Source organism: Delphinus delphis, chromosome 15 (genome assembly GCF_949987515.2).
Source record: "Delphinus delphis chromosome 15, mDelDel1.2, whole genome shotgun sequence".
NCBI lineage: Eukaryota > Metazoa > Chordata > Mammalia > Artiodactyla > Delphinidae > Delphinus > Delphinus delphis.
In genome coordinates this window covers 55,303,891-55,318,715 of record NC_082697.1, presented here as the reverse complement: position 1 = coordinate 55,318,715, position 14,825 = coordinate 55,303,891, and the positions used below count along the sequence as shown (strand labels likewise).

Sequence of the window (14,825 nt, the reverse complement as noted above, 5' to 3'; positions counted from 1 at the left end):
TGGAAAGCAAAAAAATCTTCAAAACGAAATGGTTTATGATAGAAGGGTAACTCAAGTTAAAACATAAAGAGAAAAATGAACCCACCTCATTTAAAAAATCTCTGGTAATCTGCTTTCCTCAGAAAAGTTTTGGACAAAAGTAGGAGACACATTGTATAACAGCTTTTGTTGTTGGGCACCATTTGGTAATCCTGGGGTCTGTCAAGAACCCAGTCTCTGGGATTGGTGACCAGTCACCGATGTGGTCTTACATCTTTCAGGGCTTAACCCACATATATTGTTCATGATAAGACTCCGATTTGTTGCAAATGTAGGTCTGGGTCCTAATTCATCACTGTGTTCTTATTTTTTTTTTATTATTTCATTTATTTAATCAGAGCTTTCAATGGTTGTCAACCACTCAACGGATAAATTCCAGAATCCAGATTCCTTTTTATGGTATTATCAGGTCTTTAGCAACTTTTCTCTAGAAGGTTCTTTCTGATCTCAGTCAATATTTCTCAGTCTTTGGAGAAAACTGATTTTGCCTCAGAAATTCCCATCTCAGATGAACATCAAGTACTTGTATTTATTTTTAATTCTGTTTTAATTTTTCTCAGTGGATTCTGAAGATAAGGTTGAGAAACTCCTTTGGACGCTACCAAACTTCTCCTTATTTACCCCTACAATGATCTTCTCTCTGCCTTCTTGGCTGGCAAACTCTAACTTATCCTTCCAGATCCAGTTTATGGCACCCCTTTCAATGCAGAGAGAGCGGTTATTTTCCAGTGGTCCAGGAGGTATCATCATTTATTATACCCTGAGTTTATTTGTGTGCATCCTTTACTGCCCTGCCAAATTCTGGAGGGAAGGGCTGCTACCCCAGAGCCTACCACAGTGCCTGGCACTTCCCAGGTCCTGAGCTAAAGGATGAATTAATGGAAGCCAGTGGTATGTGTGAATTCATACACAGCCTCTCTCTTTGGCCCTTCCTTGATGGACATCATATAACTGAGTGACAGCCAGCTAACCATGGGTTCATGCAGTATCCTGTAATTGCTACCAAAATGCAATGCTAAAAAACCCAAACCAAAACCAAAACACCTCCCCAGGGCATAAGCTTTGTGTTTATTAAATCTGGAATCTACAGCCAGGGTCAGCAAAGTAGGGGCCAAGGCTTTCACAGTTTTACATAGCTGGTTGGTGGGGAGAGGAAGATGACTATTTCATGACACATGAAAATTACATGAAATGTAAATGTCTGTGTTTTTAAATAAAGTTTTATTGGAACACAGCTATGCCTATTCCTTTATGTATTATCTATGGTTACTTTCGCACTAGAAGGGCAGAGCTGAGTAGCTGTGGCAGAGACTATATGGCTCATAAAGCTGAAAGTATTGACTAACTGGCCCTTTACTGAAAAAGTTTGCAGACCCCTGCTCTAAGTGAAAAAGCCACTCATTCCTTCCTCTTTCATAACTAAATTCAGCTTCATCTTTTCTCCTAGAATCAGCAAACACAGTAGTACGTCTTGTCTTATATCACCAGCCTCATCCTCACCACTTCCATCACGATCACTCTTGTGATATGTTCTGAGCTTGCCAACTCCATTTTCTTTTTTTTGATGTTGGGCAGGAAAGGGTTAACTCAGCAAGCCCGGCCCCCTCAAACCTTGTGCATCTCCCCCCAAAGCCTTGTCTTTAGGACTGGTCAGCTCCTGGGAGATGAGTTCTGAGCCCGTGGAATATTCTAGCTGATGAGATTGTTTTTGGATGCCTGTGGCCTTGGGCTACACAGTACCAGTTTGATAAGATTGTTTATGGAAGCAATGTGATTTATGGTGAGTACTTATTTTTGCTCCTTGGGCTAAGGTTTGAGTAGTTGAGGTCAGTCATGGGTGCTCCAGGTCTACGTGACCAACTCCCCCCAAAAAACTTGACGCCAAGGCTCAGGTGAGCTTCCCTGACTGGCGACACTTTGCATGTGGTGTCACACATCTTTGCTGGGAAAACGAAGCACTTCCTGTGACTCTACAGGGAGAGCACACCCAGGAGCTTGCGCCTGGTTTCCTCTGGGCTTCCCCCCAGGTGCTCCTTCCCTTTGCCAATTTTCAATCTGTAGCCTTTTGTTGCAATAAATTGGAATTGTGAGTGTATCAGCCTTTCTGCATCCTGTGAGTATGTCTAGCCAAGCCAGCCAGCTCTGCAGCATAAATCAAACTATGCTTTTCCCTCTGGAGTCAAAAATCATAAAGGAATGCCCAGAAGAGGAAACATTTGGGCAAATGTCTCTCTTTCATTCTTTGATTGCCATCAATAACTACAGCTGCTTGGACATCTTTAACAGTAGCCATCAGCAGGGCATGAGAATTTTTAAGATATCTGGTGCATAGGTCACATCTTTACTCATGTGCTTCTATTAGGACCGGGTTTTTCAATCTCAGCACTGTCAGAATTTTAGGCCAGATCATTCTTCGTGTGGGGGCCCGTCCGGGGCACTGCAGGGTATTTTGCAGCATCCTTAGCCCCACCCTCTAGAGGCCAGTAGTGAACACCCCTCCCCCCAGATGTAACAGTGAAAATTGTCTCCAGAAATTGCCTGATTCCTTTGGGAGGCAAAATCACTCCCAGTTAAGAACCATCAATCCAAAATACTGGATTAACTAAAGCATGTCTGTGTAATAGGGAAGAACAAATCTGACTCCACATTAGATCTGTTTCTTTTACTTTAACCTTTGTATTCTTTTGCTTTTGCTTAGAGTTAAGAATGTTGCCTATAGCCTGAAATATACAGGATAGCTATTCTCAAGGCTCTGACCTTTAAGAGTACAACACTTTTCCATTCTTGTAGAGATAAAGTTGCAGAACAGAGAATAACATTTGTTTTGTTGGAGGTTTATAGGAACATCGTGACCTGAGCTATGTGCACAAAGGATTCCGACACCAAGAAGTGGGCAACAACCAACCTGGCCCCTCCTTCGCCTTGCCTTTAAAAATACTTTGCTGAAACCCTTCAAGGAGTTTGCGGGTTTGGGGGCAAGAGCCACCTGTCTCCTCGCATGGTTCTTTATATAATAAAGACCTTTATATAATAAACCTGTCTCTGCTCCAAACTCTGACGTTTCAGTATTGTTTGGCCTCACTGTGCCTCAGGCACAGGAGCTTGCGTTTAGTAACATATGGGAGGTAACTTGCAGGGAAAGGAATTGGCTTCCTAATAAGATATACAAAGATAGGGGTTTGAATCAGCTCTTTAACCTTTGAAGTAAGCAACCTTGGGCAACTCCACTCCACTGGATTTCTACTTTATCTGCAAAAGGAAGAAAATGACACTCATCCTGCAAAGCTGCAATCTCTGTAAACATATGTAAACATCCCATCATGGGGGTTGGGCATGCAGCCAGTAATATTAAATGCAAAGATACTCTTCCTAATTGCCATTATATTCTATGACCTAATGAATGGAAGGCATAGAGGGGGTGCCCTCATCTACTACTGAGGAAGCTGCATCGGAAGGTGGTGAAAAATATGGGCTTTGCGGTTAGAAAAAAGACCTTTATATAATATACAGATGCTTCACAAACTAGTTCTGTGATTTAGGAAATGAGATAAACTCTCCACAAAAACCTTGGTTTCATAATTTCTACAAAGAAGATAATGCTATAACATTTTTATTAGAATTGGAGGAGACACAGAGTTCAGCACAGTGCCTGGCACAGATTAAGCGCCCAGAGTTGGCTTATGTTGCTGATGTTTTGAGTTGCCGAGTATATTGATGAGGGCAACCTAGAACTTTCCCTATGAAATTTATCCAGAGCCAGATACCCGAACCTCATCTTCCTCCACAGCCTAGTGGTGGGGCTTCTCCTACAAGGACCATCCTGTCACTCCCTGCTTTGGGGCAAGCTCACCTTGCTATAGCCTTTCCATGCAATAGAATGGGGACCCATTTATTTAGGAAATGCAGTTTTCAGCACATAAGCGAGTGCCGATCCTGTTTGAAGATCCCCACAGGCTCCATCAAAGCCGAGCTGCATTCCCTCTGTAGGACAGGGAAGGACGCAGATAAAAATTAAGGCCAAATGTGGCCAGGGATGGAGTGAAATCCATTAAGACAGAAGCAGGGAGGAGAGAGAAGAAGCAAAGTGAATTGCCACCAAAAGGGGAGGCAAAAGTAAACAGATGTACGAGATAAACTCTTTGAAGTGGAACATTTCCAGGCTGAAAATCCTTTGCTCGGGGACTTAAATCTGGACTCTTCCGTTCCAGTTCACTGAAGTGCACTGCACTGGAATCTGGCAGATGTGTAAATTATACACAACATCACCGAGCCAAAGGTCATTTGTTCACAAGAAGCAGCTCCTCACTGCCCTGGCTCTGAGTCCAGGCGAGGCTGGTCCTCTGGGTGGATATGCGCAACTTTAGAGTCATGAGGTACACCTGAATATTTGCTGCTTGGAGGGGGCTCTGGGTGGTGGCAGGTGCCTTTCCAACCCACCTTATACTCTTTCAGGATGCTAAGGCAGTCACCCAAAACGGGGCGTGCTTTGTACCCAGTCTTTTGGCAGATCACCCCAAGCCCAATCCAAAGTCTAGGATTGTGACCAATAAAAGAAAAGCAACTTAGGTCAGGTTATCCCAGGTTCTGGACAAATTTTACATTTTTTCAGATGCTCTTGTATCCAGATTGCAGGAAAGGAAATGGAAAGAAGTCCATCCAAAAGTGTGGCTAAAGGTCATTCTCTGAACTGTGATGGACTCAACCAAGTGAAGTGGGGGGAGGGAGACCTACATTTACCTACTTCTGACCCAATTCTTAGATGAATCATGGTTCACAGTGGCCAAGAGCCCATAGAAAACCAATACCTTTGTCCTGGTAATCCAAGGTCAAATACACCTGCCCTTTCGAGCTACGCAATCACAGAGCACTACATCCATCCTCTTCATTTTTAACCTTTATATTGAGATCCCAATCCACTTTCTCATCCCCTAGCCTGGCATCAAGTCATGTGATCCGTGGCCAGGCTTGTGCCGACGTGGACACAATCAATCCAGGTGGCTTCAGCGATCACACTAATCTCTTATATCTTTATCTTACTTTACAGTCTGTGAAGATCTTTTACACTCATTATTTTATCTGATCCTCCCTATAACCCCAGGATAACCTAGTTTCAAGACCTGGCCACTTTTCAAGTGTGACTTTGCAGATAGGTATGCCCTTCTTTTAGCACCCGTCATTTTGTTTCACTCCCCACAAAGCAGAAATGTTTATTTTCAGAAGGAGGATCCACTCAGGACCCCCTTCTTTCCTCCCCCGCAAAAGCCCACTAATAATAATAGTGTCACCAAGACTATTGTTCACTGTCATCTTCAAGGTTTCCAAGTCGATTGACTCTGCATCTCTCTCCTTTTGAGTTTAATTGTGTATTTCTAGTCATCAGGACCTAACTCTATCTTAGATCTGCATTGCATTGGAAGATCTTTTCCTCTCCCTATTGATCACAGCTCGTGGAGTAATTTAACTCAATTCCAATTTTCCTTTGCAGGCGGGGAGCTCCCTATCCACGGAAGTGAGTTATGTGCGTTCAAGTGGTGCATCTTACGAATCTTGTGAAGCTTTGCTGCCTTATAGCCCCACTGATGGAATATTTAATCACAGAAATGAGTTGGCAGATATGATATAAAGTGTGCGTGAGCTTTGCAGCCATCTTACCACAGCAAGTGAGAAACGGATGACTTTGCCATTTGTCAGGACCATGTCGACAATTGTGTATAGCCTTCTGTTATTTATTTTTATTTTGTTTTACTCATGTATGAAGATTAAAGGTGCTTTCAATCAGCAGTTTTGTTGGCTAGCTATCATGATTATCCCTTAAGAATATCACTTTTTTTAAAAAAAACCTTTTTATTAGATGGCAAAGGGGACTTCTCAGAATGACAGGAAACTCTAAGAATCCCTGTTGAGGCCTCCGCAGCGGGATTCCTAAAAACCCTATTTTTAATTACACGAAATAACCTGAGAAATGCTACTGGGAACAGATATTTGCAGACGTTTTACTTCTACTTAGTGCCTTCAGTTTTATTTTGACTCTAAAATGGAATGCCCGTACATGCTGGCTAGTCTTTGAAACTCACCTGGGCATTTTTTTGTATTGACTTATCAATCATTTGTCATGAGAATAAGCCTCAAGGAGTCTGAAGATGATTAGGCTTAGGAAATAATCAATGCTGCTGCTTAGTTTTATAGGAAAACACCCACTTGTCTTTGGAGGAGATTTATGTATGTTCATGGAATATGCTGATTTAGATATATCTGCTTCTGGAAACTGGTATTGGATAAGCATTTAAAAGAGTTCTTGCAGGTATAAAACTTGATGAGAGTTCAGAAAAACCACCCCCAATGAAAGACCTTTCCTAACAGCTTTCTAAATGCTTCTCTTAGAACGTGTGTGAGGGAGAGTGCATGTCATAATTTATCAAAGCAAATTAATACTGTTCAGCTAGTAATTAAAGATCCTCATTAAGAGGTATAACTGCTCTCCCCACCCCCACCCTGCGTGAGCAATAAAAACACACTCCGGGCGTCAAGAGGTTACAGACGAAAATCGATAACCTGCCATTTTATAATTAAAGGGAAAATAAATGTTAGGGGAAAAGTCCACTAAATTATGAAAATTACCTTTAGGAGAAATTGAAAATATTGATTTTAATTTACAAAATATGTGCACTTTTCATGCCCCATTCTGAGAGACAATTGGAGGCTGGGTTGTTAATTCTGCATAAGCTTCATAAAATCAATAATTATACTATGGGAATATTGTGATCTTTGTCATTAACACGAAGTCTTATATATAGAAATGACTAATAAAATAAGGCTGGCTCTCTGTGTCAGGCAGATACAGGGCTGACCTGTGAAATACCCACAGCAAATCAATGACAAGGTCTTCATTTCAGCTCTGGGGCACATTCAAAATTCCAAGATAAATCCAGACTATGTTTGTAGTTGGGGAAATTTAAAATGCCCCCTAGATTCTTAGTCATGGGGATTTAAATGGATAACATGAGGCATTATACCTGGTTATGGAAATGAACACATTCTACAGCTCTATTTTGCATATATGCATTCCACAGATACAGGTGCCTGAAATTTTAGATGTAAGCTAGCAGGATTCTCAGTGTTTATGGGTCTTCAAGTATTTAAAAGGAATTGTTCTGGAGTGTTGGATCTGCAGCAACACTTCCCCACATTTCTGAATATCATGAGCTCTGTCTACCTACATAGACAAACATACAGGCTAAAAGAGAAAGCCTCTGATTATCAAGGATAGCCCAGATATTGGCAACACCAAACACAAATATTCAGATTTCTCAAGTAACATTTACTTCTCCGTGCCCCCTCATCCCCCCCCCTTTTTTTAGATTTAAGTTTACTGAAGCAGCTCATAGAAATAATTATTTGGTTGTCTGGGCTCCTGAAAGCTTCCCCTGGCATAAGCAGTTAATATGTCTGAATACTGTGGTATTTGGAATAATCCAGAATTATTATCTTACTTCTCTTCTTTAATTTGACTGATTTGGAGAGAGCAGTAGCGTGATCTACTATCAGAGGGCACAGTCAATAAGAATGATGACTTTTAACATTCATAAAAAATAAAGCAAAGTAACCTGGTTGCAAAGAACACAGGCTCTTGATTTTAGCTGGCTTTTTACCAGCTGTGAAATCTTAGCCCTGTGATGCAAACCCTTTGTACCTTAGTTTCCACATTTGGAAAACTGCCATGAGGATTCAAACACATTAATTTAGGTAAAGTGCTTAGAACAGTGCCTGGCCATAAAAGTACTCAATCAACAGTAACCCTTATTACAACTTATTTTCTCCCCATAGTCCAATGATCTTTTTTTTTTTTTTTTTTTTTTGCAGTACGCGGGCCTCTCACTGCTGTGGCCTCTCCCGTTGCAGAGCACAGGCTCCAGACGCGCAGGCTCAGCGGCCATGGCTCACGGGCCCAGCCGCTCCGCGGCATGTGGGATCTTCCCGGACCGGGGCACAAACCCATGTCCCCTGCATCGGCAGGCGGACTCTCAACCAGTGCGCCACCAGGGAAGCCCCAATGATCTAACTTTTGAGGCTGGGCCCAGGGCTTATCTGAATGGCTGCTCTAATGTTCTAAAAGTTATGCAGATTCATGTATTCTCGTACGTTTAAGTCATTCTGAATTGTTTCTTCTGTCTTAATGGCCTCCTACACACCCACAGATATGCACAGAGGTTTGAAATCATTGGAAAGTAGATATTTGGTGTTTTCCTGGTTGCTTGAGCCAAAGGCGACCAGCAACTACATTGCGTAGGGCTGGAAAAATGTACTTTCCTCTCTCTGTCACAATTCGTACATTCATACCCTACCTCCTCATTGAATGGTTTCTTCCTTCTTGCTCTTGATCTCATTATTTTGGGGGAGAAAAAACATGCACATAGGCACGTGCACAGACACGGACGGACGGACACACACACACACACACACACACACACACACGCAGAATCTGCCACCTCTTTATTCCAGAGACTCCATTTCACCCAGCACTCCCAGCAGATACACAGAAGCTGCTTTCCAACTTCCTTCTTGCCCTTTTGGGGGATTTCATTTCTCTGAAGCTTTGGACAAAGATGTATCCCAGCAATATCTGTGCCCCCTGAATTGATAAGCTGAGCACTGAAGGACTAGTCCTCTCATGAATTAAAAGAGAATCTTTTAGTCTAGTGGTACACTCAGAATTCAGCAGAATCAGCTCTCAGTTAACTTTCCCCTTATGGCAGAGAGGTGGAACATGAACTTATTTATTTCTATTTCCTTGACATTTATATGGTGCTGCTATGCACCAAACACTCTTCAGATATTAACCCATGTAATTCTTATAAATACCTGTGCGTTTGTTACTACTATCATCTCCCATGTAACAGATGAAGACGCTGAGGCACAGAGAGGTTAAGTAACTCGCCTAGAATCACACAGCTGGCAAGTAGAGAAACCAGGATTCCATCCTGGGCTGCCTGATAGTAATGCCCACGTTCCTCACTCTATGTGTCCCCTCAGGAAGTGGACCCCACCACATAGCCATGGAAAGCCTTATAGCTAGGTCTTGCCTCCCCAATAAGAGTCAACACAACTACTTCACTATTAGAATCCCTGGTCGTAACCCAGGCTTGTAATAAAATTCACACATGAAGAACAACTACAAATATTGCCTACCTAAAATCCAGAACTCAGCTACCACATTGGGCCTTCCAAGGTTTACCATCTATTAAAATCAAGTTGGGTTTTGTGCTAGAGTAGCTGTCTAAGTTTCCTATGTTCCTTTGTCATCCACTAGCGTCAATGTTTAGTTTCGGGAAGATGACTGACGTAGGGCATCTCAGAAGAGACAAAGCAAGGGGTGTGACTTACCATCAAGAGATTACAAAATGAGTGGATCTAAACCAACGGGTCATTGATTTCTCCTTATTAAAAAGCAAGGGCCACATCAAAGCAAGACTTCTTTTCAACATCAATGTGACAAATCTACTAAGGTTCTCAGGTGTTCAATGCAGCCTTGTTCATGAGCAGGGAAGTAACAGGTAGAAGTAACAGGCTATGCTGAGCAAAAAATCTCAGCTGCTGTTGCTTCTGAGTTACTCTCTCCCCAAATCTGATGACCAAGTTTTCTGGGACAGTGGATTTGAGTGGCAGTTGGGTGGCTGGGAAGGGATGAGGAGAAAGCTATATACCCTTGAAGGCAAAGCAGAGAGAAAGGGAATTGCTAAGGGAAATTGATTAATGGAAAAAGAAGGACAACTTAGCTTTCCTAGTTTTCTAAATAATCCTTCTCTTTGCAATTCCAAAACACTGGCACATTATTGGGATAATTAAGCCAACTCTCTGCTTTGCCAAGGGAATAAAAAATGCAATTCCAAATGGAAACGTATGGCTGAAAAACACGTTCAGGCACATTGAAAGAAAACAGGCATGAGCAGCTGTCCATTTGTTCAAACCTCTTGAACAAAATCTCAGTGCTTTTTTTGAGGCAAAATCAGTGTGAAATGTCACAAGGAGCCGCGGCTCCATGCTTATGCCACAATGTAACTTACATGATTCCCCTTTATTTTTTTAAAAGCTTTTAAACACTTTTGGTTTTGCCTTAAAAAAAATCATTCAAAACTTGCTAGGATAGGAATTTATCAGTTCAGATTATTTTATAAACCCATTCTTTATGGGCAGGCAAAGCACATTTAGAAAAGACCAAGAAGACATCATGCAAAGAGAAAACTCTTTACCTGCATAGAATTCGGGACTGTACACTGCACCCACAACTGGATTCAATTTCCAGCCTTAAAACAAATACACAAAAATGTTATCATCACATTTGATTCAACAACTCCTATCATTGCAAATTAACTACAAGTCAAATGGGTTGGTGTATTTCTTTTTAATTTTAAAATTAAGAGGATGTATAGTTTGGGCAGGCATAAAGAATACTTGAAAACTATACATAGGAAAAATAGATTTAGGCCCTTTTTTTGATTTTCTGCCAATACAAGTTAATAGCATGGAAACTACTGACCAGCTACAGATGAACCTTTTGAAAAGGATGTGATACTTCATTTCATCCCATATCAATATTTTCTAGAGCCCCTATAATAATTTAAATTTTTTGGTCTTCTTTCATGGATCACTGCTAGATATTCCTGTGTATTAAGTTCATCCCTTTGTAATACATCCCTTTGTATTAAGTTTGCAAAGTTTTGGAAGATGAACAGAATTCTTTGCAGAAACATATTCTGAAAATCGTCATTCCTAATTGTGACCCAGAGACTCTACAGAACTCCAAAGTGCTTTTTAAATCCCAAAGAAAATGACATTTATCCACTAGAGATTGTGTGGAATACATTTCAAAGAATTCAAGAACCATAAAAATTCTTAATAAGCATGTGATATCTAAGGTAACTTTCAAATAACCTGTATATAGGATTAACAGAATCCTGTAATGTTCCAAACGTTCCACATGGTGCGTTTTCTGTAAAATGAATCCTGGCCCTTCAGAAACTTTTACTCAAGAAAAGAGCAAACAAGAATATTTGCAAATCAAGCTACCCTCATTACACACCCACTGGGCACTATTTAGGGAACAACCTCAAAAGATGATCATGTTTTAGGGTTTGGTGATCATTTCCTGCTCCTGCTGGTAAGTCTTTATAAAAGCATCTATTACAGACTTGCCAAAAGACACTAGACAGGTGTGGGAAACCTTGTGTCTTTGAGGTGAAGGTCAAACATCAGAGGTCCTCTACTAAATGCTCCTGAGAAAAGGCAATGGTGAGAGTTGTGATGTGAGAGAAGGTATTTGTGACAAGTACTCTCTGAGCTCTTCCCAGAGGGAGAGGGTGTGCCATCCTATTGCCTGGTCTAAGTGATGAGCCTGGAAGAACAGCTGAGAGGTGACCGCAATCTACTGATCCACTAAGGAAGACAGAGGCACTATATTGCAATAGATTGGCCCCTGGATGGACTTAAGAACTTCCTAGAACTTTCCAAGAATGTTTTGTTTCTAGAAACTTTCCGTTCCAATTTGAATAAACTAGCTGGTTTACAGCACCCAGGGTGATCTTAGGATAGGGTTTTCCAAAGGGTTATCCTTGGATTACTTGGCAGGCATATTAATGGGAAACTCCTGGCTGCAATTTTAGACCCAGAGAACGAGACATCAAATTCTGAGATGTATTGTCCCAGGGGCTTCTGAAACTCCATATTGTCACCTTCCTCTCCTATATTAAACACATCTTATCTTATAGAAATTCCTATAGTGGTATAAAAATAAAAATTACCCCAATCATTTCAGAATATGTGCTCTATAAATATGGAAAATGACTTCAATTTGACCAACTGAAATTCACTGCTTCCTAAAAAAGAAAATACTCAATTTCTGAGGACATGTCCACATTTTAAGTCATTTGGAATCAAAGAGAAAATAGAGCAAACTGGCTGCAAAGAAGGCTTCAGGGTTATCTGGACATATTTAATTTTCTCTTGCTAGTTTTTCACAGAAATCTAGAGTTTGTGAAAGAAATCTATACGTAGCCATATTAAGTGAATAATTAAGTTATGAATTTATTACCCTTCTTCTTCCCTCTGTCCTCCATCTTACATCCTGCTTATGCCCCTACCTTTTACTGGTAGTGGAGACAGGGTCGTTTTGAAACCATTGTTTCTTTTATGTATTCTTATTAACTCCCTTAAATAATTCCTTTTGCACACGAGGCTGGGACACACCATTCACTGAATGTGGAACCATTGATCAACTTTGATGTAACTCTCAAAGATTGTAAGTTAGGCCAACAGTCTTTCATTTTTTTTCAAAGAAACAGATTTCTCAGTCTTTCATTTTTCTCAAAGAAACAGATTTCTCAGAGGTGTCTAAGACTGTCTAGAAATCATGTTTCTTTCATCTACATTTACCTTCCTCGTTTCCTTGGGCTAAGAAAACTCTATGTATCTATTTATCTATCATCTATCTATCTATCTATATCTATCATCCATCCATCCAACCATCTCTATCATCACTCTCTCTTTCTTTATTATCTATTTATCTTTTGACTAATCAATCAATCTCTCAGCTCTTGACAAAGCTGACCTGATGTCTTCTTAGGGCATGCTACTTAATGCCACTTTCTAACTATCTACCAATGATCTACCAGTTTACCAAGTCTCCCCATGGAAAACTTCCATTCAATATAAACATAATAGAAACAAAATGATACTCTCCCTCCTCAGAAGATCTATGCCGTCTCACATTTGCAAGTATTAACTGAGAGAGGTAATTGATAAGGTCTCCTCTACAATAAGTCAGCTGGGATCTGTGAGCAGCAAAATGAAATGAGACTGCTCAGGTAGTCATGGGAACATCAGTGCAGGTTTTCCCTTCTTCCCATTACTGGTCTTTTCTCCTAAATAAGGCTGCTCTATTCCCACTGTAGGAAAAATAAAGGCTTTTCTGAACCACACCACAGGCACGAAAGTTCAACTTCTCATCTCCCTCCTCCCCTGAAGCAGATTCCTCACCAAGTCTTCCCCCCTTCAGCAAATGGCATCTCCATCCACTTGGTTCCTCAAAACAAAATTCTTGATAAATAATGCCTTGATGCTTCCCTTACCCTCATATCCCATGTACCATCCATTAGAAAATTGGTTAGACTTTGAAAAGATGTTTCCACTCTCTCCACTTCCCTCCCTCACCAATGCCACCATCCCGGCCCAAGACATTTATATTTCTTAGCTGGACAAGTCCATGGCAACAAAGTCCTAACTCTCACCATCTTCTCTTCCTCTTTTCCTAGTGGCCAAACCAATTTTTAAAAGTAAATCAGACATGTCATCCTGCTACTCAGAATTCAATAGCTTCCTGCTGCACTTGGAACACAAATTCTTTTTTTAAAATTTATTTATTAAATTTATTTATTTTTGCCTGTGTTGGGTCTTTGTTGCTACGCGTGGGCTCTCTCTAGTTGCGGCGAGCAGGGGCTACTCTTCGTTGAGGTGCATGGGCTTCTCATTGTGGTGGCCTCTCCTGTTGCGGAGCATGGGCTCTAGGCATGCAGGCTTCAGTAGTTGCAGCATGCAGGCTCAGTAGTTGTGGCTCACAGGCTTAGTTGCTCCGTGGCACATGGGATCTTCCCGGACCAGGGATTGAACCCGTGTCCCCTGCCTTGGCAGGTGGATTCTCAACCACTGCGTCACCAGGGAAGCCCTAGAACACAAATTCTTTACCTTGGCCTACAAGCCCACACAATCTAACCCCGGTCCATTTGTTTTGTACCACTGTTCCCTTTTCTCCAAACTGTGGTGACACTGGCCTTTTTCATCTTTCAAAACAACTTAAGATCCTTCTAGACCAATCTAGACCATTCAGGATTGTATCCACTGCTCGCTCTGCTTGGAGAACTCTGCTCATTCCTCAAAAGTTGACCTGATATTATTTAGGTCTCCAATGTCTCCCCAGGGCAGGCTGTTTAATGCCTCTTCCTTCCCTACTCTTACGGCTGTCCCCTGATTCAATTCCCAGTTTTGTTTTCTGCATAGTGGTTAACGCCGCCTGGATTTATCTTTTTTCTTTTGTTGCTTGTTCTTAATTGTTTTTATAAACTTTCTCCTTCATTAAAATTAATGGTGAAGTGAGCGGGACTGACTGCTGTCCGATGTGAATTCCCAACATCTAAAGCTGTTTGGCAAATAGTCAGTGCTCCATATATTTACTTAGTTTTGCTCTAAAGGAACTGAAAGAATAAAGAGCTTTTTTTTAATGGACTCATTCCTTTTTAGCTAGGATCTCCTTCCTACCGTCAATGACCTGCTTCCCTATATACACCTAATAAAAAAGGGCCCTGTTAGGGGTGACTGTCTTCAAGGGAAAGGCAGTAAGAATCCAGCCCTTGAAAATCACCTCTGCTCAGACTTAACAGGGCTCTTGCGGGCTTATGTAAATGCATGCAAATCACATGCAAATGGCCTCCTAGTCCCTGTGACTCCTTCTAGTACCTGGAAGGGACCCTTGGGATCACCTTGCTGGACACAGGAGCCTGCACTGTCAGGAAGACGGACAAAATGATCCCAGTTTTAATTTCTCAGGCAGTTTGTGTATGTCCCCAGGCCTTGCAAATTCAGAGATTTTGATCAAGGACATTAAACTGAATAATGAAGCTTACAACAAAGGGAGAACAGCTGACAAAGCCCACCGCTCCCAGCTCCCAGGGCCCCCATACAACAAGGCAATGGAGCAGAGACCAGACATGTGGAGGTCTCACTCCATATCACACGTAGGA

General features: G+C 41.5%; 1 protein-coding gene across 14 annotated transcripts in view; it reads right to left on the bottom strand.

The window, feature by feature from the left end:
- The window catches only part of RBFOX1 (RNA binding fox-1 homolog 1), a 1,483,287-nt gene that overhangs the window by 95,268 nt on the left and 1,373,194 nt on the right, over positions 1 to 14,825 (bottom strand). For all 14 annotated transcript variants that reach the window (XM_060031701.2, XM_060031707.2, XM_060031700.2 and 11 more), the window contains one exon: positions 10,287 to 10,340. In XM_060031701.2, the coding sequence (XP_059887684.1) occupies positions 10,287 to 10,340 (54 nt within the window). The remainder of the gene's footprint in view (positions 1 to 10,286; positions 10,341 to 14,825) is intronic.